Source organism: Amblyomma maculatum, chromosome 1 (genome assembly GCF_055883805.1).
Source record: "Amblyomma maculatum isolate TAMU_Amacu chromosome 1, ASM5588380v1, whole genome shotgun sequence".
NCBI lineage: Eukaryota > Metazoa > Arthropoda > Arachnida > Ixodida > Ixodidae > Amblyomma > Amblyomma maculatum.
The window spans coordinates 222,731,260-222,741,598 of record NC_139344.1 but is presented as its reverse complement, the minus strand read 5'-3'; the positions used below and the strand labels follow the sequence as shown (position 1 = coordinate 222,741,598).

The 10,339-nt window shown below is 43.9% G+C and overlaps 1 protein-coding gene across 1 annotated transcript in view; it reads right to left on the bottom strand.

Annotated features, from left to right (window-relative positions):
• Positions 1-7,325: 7,325 nt before the first annotated feature.
• Su(dx) (WW domain containing E3 ubiquitin protein ligase suppressor of deltex) overlaps positions 7,326-10,339 on the bottom strand; it is a 63,459-nt gene continuing 60,445 nt past the window's right edge. Inside the window, exon 22 of the mRNA XM_084590364.1 lies at positions 7,326-9,477. Coding sequence (XP_084446490.1) covers positions 9,305-9,477 — 173 coding nt within the window. The 3' untranslated portion in view covers positions 7,326-9,304. The remainder of the gene's footprint in view (positions 9,478-10,339) is intronic.

Sequence of the window (10,339 nt, the reverse complement as noted above, 5' to 3'; positions counted from 1 at the left end):
GCGCCGAGTAATCAGGAACTCTGCTCCCTGCGGGAGCACATACAGGAACAATACGCTCCACTAGCGCCGCCTGGCCACTGCAGGTTGCCTAAAGCGCAGCGGTATATCTCTTCTCTGGGATTGCCCTTCTTTTTCTACTGGACGCTCCGAGATCGAATCCTACCGCCTGAACTACCGTTCCCTCCTAGTAACTGACGCTAACACACAAATGATGTTGGCTCCCTTAGTGGCCTGGTCAGAGCAATCTGATTTATGATGACGACCCGTGTCATCAACACCGAAGATTCTGCCTGTACTCCCCGGTACCCCCATCCATGGCCATGCTTTCCTATTAAATAAAGGACTTTCAACTTAACTTTTTTTTCGGAAGGGGGGTGTGGGTAACGCCACCTAACATTGCCAGGTGGCACATGACTGAAGAGTGCACCGATACAAAGGGACTAGCCAACGTCATCATGGACGATCAAGCTACAGTGCACTAGTTCACTGTAGCACTAGTAACCAAGTGTCGCTCGCGCTTGCGCGTCTGTGCTGGTTAATTGCTGCCGTTGTCTGGGATGACCCACTATCATAAAAGCTCTCCTTGGTGTCCCGAGTCACCGAGTACGTGACAATATATACAATTAACAATTAGCCTAAAATTGCAATCTGCTGCAGAAATTCCAATTTCTGGCCGTAGTAGGAAAAATGGCACTTAGAAGTGGGAATTCTGCAGTTTTAGTAGCTTAAAAAAAGTATTTCGGAGTACAAATTACAGCTCTTAAGCAGCGAAAACGTTGGGTTTTGCAGTGCAGAGGGGAGGAAAATAACCTCTAATCATGTAGGAGCATGCCGCGCTACTCCTCCTCTCTGGTAATGTGGGGACGCGCGGTGGTAGCAATGGGGGCGTCAGGGCATACTACGCTGAAAGCGCACGCGTTACGCACTATTTTGCACACAAAGCGTCTATGGCGTTCAGTTGATACAAAAGCAGGCGGGAGGTGCACTTTCTTTACATTTTTTTTTTAATTTTTACTTTGTCCCCTCGAAACGCTGACTTGGCTTGCGAACCGATCGAGCCCCCCCCCCCCCCCCCCCCTTCCGCGCTCAACCCTTGTTCAGTGTTCTTTCATATGTACAAAAAAAAAAAAAAAGTAAGATGCGGGGATGACATCGTTGAAACTAAAGTTTTTTTTCAACGGCTCTTTGCTTGGACGACGCCACAGGCAGAATGCTATCAAAGGGACATGAAGTGGTGTTTTGCTGGAGGAAATGGATCGGGAAAGCTCGAAAAACGAATGAGAAGCTCTAACTCAACGGCACCATCCCTTCTGTGTTCCTATGTGACGCGGTTTCATTGCATGCAGCTGAGCAAGGGCAGCATTTTCTTCTCAGCACATATATCAACTGCGCTCGACTTGAGAAAACTCCACATGAAAATCTTCGAGATGCTTTATGTTGTTCACACTGCAGCAGTCGCATCCGAAAACGTTCGGAAAATTTCTCGAAAGACGGTCGTGCTTAGGCGCGGCTTGAAATGCGTGCTCGCACATGCAGCCAATCGCACGAAAACAAAACTATATGGTGAAAGAGAGAAAACGGGCTGGCAGCTCACAAGATGCTTCGAGGCTTTTGCTTCCACTTTAAGCTTTCGCGTATCCTCTGTGGTCTAAAAGATCGAATAAACGAAAGTTCGCGTGTCACCGCGCGGACATATATACCACTAGAGTGCACGCGTGTTGCAGCTACCTGCCCTGAATGCTTATTTCGGTGCTCGCGGCGTCTTCTCATATCTTCACGAGCGCATTCACCGGGAAACTGCCAGCTACACTATGGACACGTACGACGCATATTGACGGCCGCACTTTCATTGACTTCCGCATCGAATTCAGTTTTCTGATCCACGGACGCGGCCGCTCCCGGAAACTACGAATTTTTCATACAAGACCTAGTGACACCACGCTTTGTGACACACGCTAGCGATCGATCACACGTGCAAATTGCGCAGGTTAATTTGTCAATAGCGCGAAACCGTGTGTGTCGCGAGTACTGTAATGCAATTTTTGATCGCGGCTATAAACGAGCAGAAAAATCCATGAATTTATTTGTTCGATGTTAAAGTTACAGCACAGTGCGATCCGCTTCTGCGGGGCGCCACTGCGATTGCGCAGATCGCCGTGAGGAAGTGCCATATGCTGGGTGCCTCGAGGCCACACGGCGCATGCCAACTGTGTCGGGGCCAACCAGTGCGTGAGCACAGGTGGCACCGACACATACTAAACAAGAAAACCAGAATGAGGAGACGGGGCCCCTGGCTTATGAGGGCGGATTGAAACCTACCGCCAGACACCTACTGGTAAAAGTGTTAATTCCTCGGCTCGGCGTCCAGCTCTCACTGGCCATTAGGCAAGGAAGAGAAACAGGAGAGAGTCTGACGATACTGTCGGACTCTCAATCCGCGTGCAGAAATTTTCAACAGGGTAAACTATCTAAGGTAGCGCACCAAATCCTTACTTCCACAAGCGAGCCAACAAAACAATACACTCAAACACTAGTGTGGATTCCGGGGCATGCAGGGATCACAGGGAATTTGTACGCAGACAGGGTAGCCCGAGGACATGCAACCTACCGTGCGCCCAACAGTCTCGCGACAGAGGACCTGATTCCGCTTGACCCTGACTACACCACAATACTACAACACTACAGAGGCTTGCGGAAAGTATATCCGGAGCCGCATAAAAAGCTCAGCAACGAGGAGGCCATAAATCTGAGGCGGCTACAGACGGGCACCTTCATGAATTTACACATATTACACATGATGCATCCCACGACATTAAGAGACGAGTGCCCGTGGTGCGGGAAGACCCCTACCCTGTACCACATAACATGGGAATGCAGCTCACATAAACTAAAAAAAAATTGAAAACCCAAATGAAAGACAGTGGGAGGCTTTGCTGGCCAGCTCTGACCCGGAGGCTCAGCTCTACCTGGTCACAAGAGCTCGCAAACTGGCGAAAGCCAGTGGTGCCCTAGACTGGGGGCGCCAACCGCTCGTCAGCCTCGGTTGAAGAGGCGAAGAAAAAGATCCCCGAGCAGTTAATAAAGTTCACTCACTCACTCACCCAGCTCTCACAGGGTTTTTTTTCTTTTATACCGTTTTTTACCACAAGGCATAAAGGAAAATGTAGAAAGAAAATTAAACGGGGTATTAGATGAAAGAATAAAGGTTGGCTGCTCTAATAAAGTTGAAGAGGGAACGCTGACAAGGTCCTTGCGTCCAAGCAATGTACAAAGATGGGTTGTTCCGCGAAAGGCCCACTGCCGTCAGGTGCCGCATTCTTGTCGCGGGCAAACCCACAACAAGTGGTGAATATCTGCCTTATGATTTTGTGACTTGCAAACAGGACATCCTGGACGTTGATATAAATATCGGTATTGAGGCATTTGTGGTTGGAAGAGGCTCCATAAACCTCGCTGCGCATCTTCGGGGGCAAAAACCAGTGTTGGACACTTCGAGTTGCCATGTTTCATAGGTTTGAAAGACTGAAACAAGTCTATGTCGTGCACACGTAGTTGCAAAACCAATAGAGCCGTGAATTTTCAAGTGTGAAAACACACTAACCAGTGCAGTGTGTCACAAAGAAGTTTCACTGAAACTGAAGAAGACCACTTCTCAGAGAATTACTGCAGTCCTAGGCAAGCCAGAAGTTCAGCTGTTCGAATATGCAGGTTTCTGCATGCTTAATTACCAATGCCCCAAAATATCTCACATTCCTAAGGCACCACATTATCCAGCTACTGGCCATTTAAGTGACTAGCTGACATAGGTATAAAGCCCCGCTCTGGACGGTTCGATTGCCATCTCACCTACCTAACTCAACAGAGAGCAGAGGTCCAGGTTGGCAGCTCTTCATACAACAGGCCACATGGGCTCATGACGTCGTACAGCCAGTAGGTCGATCAATACCCAGCCACGTCACCTGCTAAATCCATGCCCATAATCTTGTGCTCACAAAGCCAATAATGCCAACAATGTCTGATTTTCTATTTTCTATAGAACGAGGCCCTTAACGCTATCGCATTATAATGTAATGGAGACAATGTGCAAAATGAAGATGAAAAGCTTCCGATTTCCTCACTACCACCATCATCCTTCACCTCTAAAGTACTAGTTCCATTGCTTCCTTCGGAGAGGTAAATAGCAAGGACGTACCACAGTGCCTCCGGGACAAGTCCCTTGTTATATCCTTGTCTGAGTATTAGTTGCTGCATTTGTGTTCTGTAAAACTAGTAATGCTAATGCATTGCTGTATCACTTTTTGTTCTTTTTTAAAATTTAGTGCGCTTAAAATGAAATTAGTGCATGGGGTAATGGGGAGGAACTGCCAAGAAAGAGGAAGGGGGGACTACAAGCTTATTAGCCAAGGGCTCCCATTTTTTAAATTCCAGCCCTGGGGACTATCAGAACAGCAGATTATGTTCACAAATTGTTTGAAATTTTGCAGATTTCTATATCTCAACTTTCTGCGCCACTGCCGCAGAAGGGCTGTGTAGACATGCGAAAGCATCGGCTTCAGTTTATTCTCGCTGTATTTTTTCAATGACCTTTCGATGTAAGTGTGGCGAAAAGTGACCAAAAACTATTTTATAGCAGCATGTAGCAGGATTTGCATAAATGGCACAGCTGTTCCACAACTAAGTAGCTAAACGTTATGCTAATCCTGAAGTCATTACTATAAAATAACAGTACATTTCTTTTTCTCACCATTTATGCATGTGCAGTAATTGATTTTACTTCCGACAAGCAGAATGTTTCCTCACCAGCCTCACTAAACTGACACTGTCACAATGCACACAGATAGCCAGAGCAAACTTTATGACCACACTACCAACAGAACATATCCGGCCCGAGTGCCTAAGAGACACAATGGAATCCGTGAAATTACTTTAAGTAGCCTTCTTATCTGGCTGGAAGATTACAGCCATAAGAACGCATTGTCGAAGAACCACGAGCACTTTAGAAATACGGTTAAAAGACTAAGACACTCCAAATTCCCCTTTCCCCACACCTCACTCACCACAAATTACTTGCTTGCCTCTACTATGTACAAAACTATAAAATAACACCAGCATTAAAGTTGCCCGACTACGCACTATGTCGTGTTTACAAAAGAGGAATTTCCCAAAATATGTTTTCTTTGCTCACTGGATAACCTACAAAAATGAGAACAAGCATACGAAATCTGCAACAGTGATCCTTGGAACTTTGGCAGGTTCACCCCCGGACAGAGGAGGCAGCCAGAGATATGGAAAAACTGCTGCATTTAAGCGGACGATTCTTGCAATAAAATCTCAGTTGTTAGTAGCGCTGTGTCCCGACTTGTTTTCAGTATTTTTGTTGTCTCTGTCTAACACATACGGGCTGCACACATTAAAAAATAGATTGCCCCGCTTCCTTAATCAATTATCCCAAGTAAGCATTCTCTTTTTTAGATGCATCATTTCAAGAATTACTTTCATACTTTCTTTTTTAAATCCAGGTTCACCTTGAGATGAGGTTGTTTTGCTAAAAACAAAAAAGAAACAAAAGTTGCTTTCAAATTAACATTTCTGCCAACTTTTTCTCCTTTCATATGCTACCGCTATGTATTCTGCTATGCCCTACTCCTGTATTCCAAACCGTACATTGTATACATCAGGCAGTGTTATGCATTTTCAATTTGTGGCCAACCAATGTTTATAATAAATTGCATATAGTCAATGACCAAATTTTCGAACTAACTAGGGACTGCAAAAACGTCTGAAAAAAAAAAAAAATTTTGCAGAGGAAATTGCTTCACATAACTTCCGATTGCCACTGTGGTAGAGGAAAGGGTCACTAGGCCAGTCTGATGTTTGATGGTCTCGGTGCGCAATGTTTGCATAGACAACGAGTGGCAGTCGGCGTTTAATGGCTGTACCGCACCTCGTGGGCGAATACACTGGCTTAGGCGAAGTCCAGACGCAAAATCGAACATGCTGCTGCGAGTGTGCTGAACCGCCGCGTTTTGAGGATGCTTCACCACACAGTCTTATCTGCCATGCAGTTAAGCATCCTCAAAACTCTGCGAGGGTGTATGTGCAGCTACTGCGCTGCACTGCATACAGCGCTCTGTATTTCTAGCTTTACATTTGCTTTATATAATCGCACTCTCGACCCCCTTGAAGCCTGGATTAATGCCATCCCACAACACGTTATATGGAGGCTTGACTACTGGCAGTGGTGCCGTGGCAATAGCGAATGAAGTCTAAAAAATCGAGCAATTGATTGCGATCCATCCAGAATTTCGGGAACCCATACACATTAGTTGCATGGTGTAATGGTGATGCGAAAAAGTCTGAATAATCTAGCATATCCGAAAAATCAGGTGCCAGATTTTTCGGTCGTCGACTGTAATTGCTTAAGCTTGTAACAACTATAATGTGACCGCTGATATACCATACTTGAGGCTTTGTCAAGCTGCAGTGAGGCACCTTTTACTGCAGGCTCCCACCATTATGTAAACGTTGATGGTAAATAAAAGCTAATATTATTATTATTATGTCTTCTACAAACACAGAATAACTGCCCTGGCCACCCTTGCTGTCGGGTATGTGGTGCCTGCCTTGACTATGCATCCACATATTGGTCATGGCCACACATCACTCTGTCAACTCATTACCTCCAATAAAAATATAATAAATATACCTGCTTCAAACTATGTCCCGGTCCAATGCACTAATACCGGTAACTACAGCACCAAAACAGGACAATGCTGAATTACATGCTTTACTTCATTACAGTGCATACACACACACATAAAAAAAAAAAGACCACGGACGAATAAAGACACCAGAAGGTGATCTTCATATCTGTACATGCCCTTTCATCCAACTAGCACAGTTGTTTTAAATAACGTTTTCTGCCTCTTATATCCAAAACTGCAACAGCCAAACATATGACCATTCTCGCCTCTTTTATGCTGCACCCTTGCAAAACACTTGTCCTGCATCCTCTTTTTCTGCCGCTATTGTTTTCTGTTTCTGGGGTCAAGTGGATGCAGCTAGCACAAAACCGCATTAATTGGAGGCATATGGGAGAGGCTTTCGCCTTGCAGTGGGTATAGTCAGGCTGATGATGATGATGATTGCTATCTGTTAGAACAAGTTCTACGATGCCCACAGCACCGCATGCAAGATTTATTAGTGCTGATCTTGTTCTCCAGCTGACTGAGGTCTTCTAGGCATGCTCCTCTCACGCTTAGGGCAGCAGTACAGCTAACATTCTTTACACCCATGCTCACAAGCACACACAAAAAACACAACCATTGACTTTGCACCCAAATTTAATTCATGTTTATGTACAGTCAAACTTGATAAAGTGCCAATTTTGCACAGCTTTTTGTTGTATATTATATATATATATATATATATTTATATATTCTCTCCATAGTAACATACTACACAAAGTAACCGTGGTGTATGACGTCTTGGCAATGACTTTCAGGAAATAATGATTCAGTATAGGATACTATGTCTAAAACAATAATTACAGGCAGATTATTCCTGCAGGAGGTGGTTCTACACGGTGACAAAACACCTGCATATGCACACTCAGCAGTCTTGTTCAGCTTGTATCTAAATCTCCATTATAAAATAATATAAAGGAGCAATACAGTAAAGCTTCACAAGACTTAAGATATGCCAAGGTGAGCAGCATGGTAGACGAGAAACACTTTAAACAAGTATGTACACTTACAACCAAAGTAATGCATTACAAATGACTGCAGAAGGAAATATTTTCACAACCACAGCCGAGACAGTACATTTAAAACAAATAGGCCGTATTTCATTAAACCAGCAGGAACCAATAAAAATTGACTTGAAGCCCTGACAAGACATGAAACGGCAGCTTTCTACCATACATTGGCAGACAGCGTTGGCATACAAACATAAGTTAGCAAGAAAACCCAAAACCAAATGCAATTAAGCACACTTCAGTTAGGGCATTAGTATGCGAATTCTAAAATTTGCTGTGTGAAGATGGAATTTGAACTGTGCAGCAGACATGGCTACTGCTGTTGGAGCTGGAAGAGAAGAGCACTACCACCCAAAGTATATGCTAAGAGTGGCAAAAATTTACACCAAAACAAGTGCGCACAGTGGGTCCTTTTTCCTTTTTCGTTTCTTTTTTACAGGGTATGTACATCAGCTAGTGTGCCTGGCAGCACGAATGCATTCTCATTTCACAATCTTCGTTGTATTCCCTCAGGGGATTCCTGTGGGCCAATACAAGGATCAGTACGGGCATGTACAGAGCTTCAGAGCCCAGCTTTAAAGTACACAGCTAGAAATGGACCTGCAGCTGCACCAAAATAACAAAGCAAGATGCAGACAAAACAATAACAACAAAAAAGAAGCTTTTCCAGCTGTCTTCAAAACCCAAGAGAGTCTTTTGCAGACAAGCAGCTGGTTTTCCTTGCATGCAATGCAACCATCCTCTGGCTCCCCTGAGGCCTATACCTTTTTTTTTTTTTTTTCACTGGAATAGAAGCTCAATTTTCGCATTCTGAGCTGCATGTCTGTCTGGTGTGCCTCATTGCAGATAAGAGCCAAAATAAAACCTCTTCCATGCCAGTATTCATAAAAGTCAGGTGAACATTTGGACAAAATAAATACATAAACTGCAGAAGAAGGTTATGGCTTCATATCATTCCCCTGCCAGACATCAATCTTATAGTAGCAACTCTACAGATTTGAAATGTCACTAAGAGAGACCATTTAGTACAGGAACCAACCTAAATTACACCGGATGCCACCTTAAAGCAGCACCTAATGCTGACTAAAAGATAAAAGCAAACACAGGTTTAGCAGCCAACTGCTTGAAAAAACTGCTGCACCACCCATAGTGTCTGGATGGTGGTGTCTCTTATCACAGTAAGAAAACATACACAAGAAAAATTCAAGCCTACAGCCGCACCCTCTTGGGCCTGAATGCAGCAACATGTGATGCATGAATAATGTGGAGAAAGCGAAATTAACAATAACAAAACACAGCAAAAATTACCGTTCTGCTCATTCTTTTCTTAAGTCATTGCACATCATTAGGCAATGTAGCTTGCTGCCTTATTAGCATGTAACCTAAATGCCCTGGAAAGCTGGCTTTGGAGAGATCTAAGCTCCATATTAACACCTTTCTATATGATCTCATTCAGCCTGACAACATCCCCAGGTGCTTTTTTTTTTCTTTTTTTTTTTTTCTGAAGGCTGGCTGCCAGAAGAGCAGATGTACAGGGCAAATAAAGCATCATTCCTGAGCAAAACCTTCTGTCTCCTCTATGGCGTACGTTAGCTTCTCCACGAGCTGCTCATAGCTTTTGTAGGGAGGCAAGTCCAGCCGGTTGAAGCAGGTGTGACTGCGAGGAAGCCACGTTTCCTTGCCAACTTTTTCAATGCAGAAACGCTGTGGCCCATTGCTCCCTGAAAAAGGCCATTTTGATACCAGCATGGATGACAAAAACCATTCACAGTAGTCTGATATTTGTGCATACGTGCAAGGAGTACAGCTAGCTTTCTTTTCTACATGCTTCAAAATTAAAAAAAAAAAAAAAAAAAAAGTTACGCAAGCTTTATTAACCTTAATGCTTTGATGGTTTTTATCTTACAGCTAAGGAGGTGGATTTCTGTCCTGTAAGGCTTTTACCGAAACAGTGCCTATGTTTAATTTGAAATTTTGCACCCTGCTGAAGATACATGCTCACTGGGAGGTGATGCCGCCTTCTAGGACTTATGAAAGCACGAGAAAAGCTGCCTCTCAACCATGTTGATGAGGAAAAGAACCACTTTTGATTTCTAGCGTGCCACATAATTTTGAGGACAAGGTTTCGGTTTTACTGCGTGACCGTAATGGAATTGTGCAAAAGTTAATTTTTATCTTTCTGGCATCCTCTTGCAAAGGTCTCAAAATTCTGACTTGTTTATTAGCGCTCTTTTTAGTCTACTACCAACACTCATGGATCATTATTGCTGTATGGCTTACTGAAATTGCATATGTTAATTTCTACCTTTACTGGTGCTCTTGTTCGTTCTTTATATTACTGATGCTCATGTGGTATTATGGCTCTCTGTGTTCACCAAATTTCCCCCGAGTTATTCAATGACTGGCAATGCGGTGTTATGGTTGCATGCAATGTCTCCTCCCTAGACACTGGCAGCAATGCCTACTGACTTGGACTTGATTACATACACAGAGTCTGAATCTGACACGAATTGGTATTTGGAGAATGATAGCTCATCTTCAGACAACAGCTGCATTCCACCAGTTCTAGTTCTCAACATACCA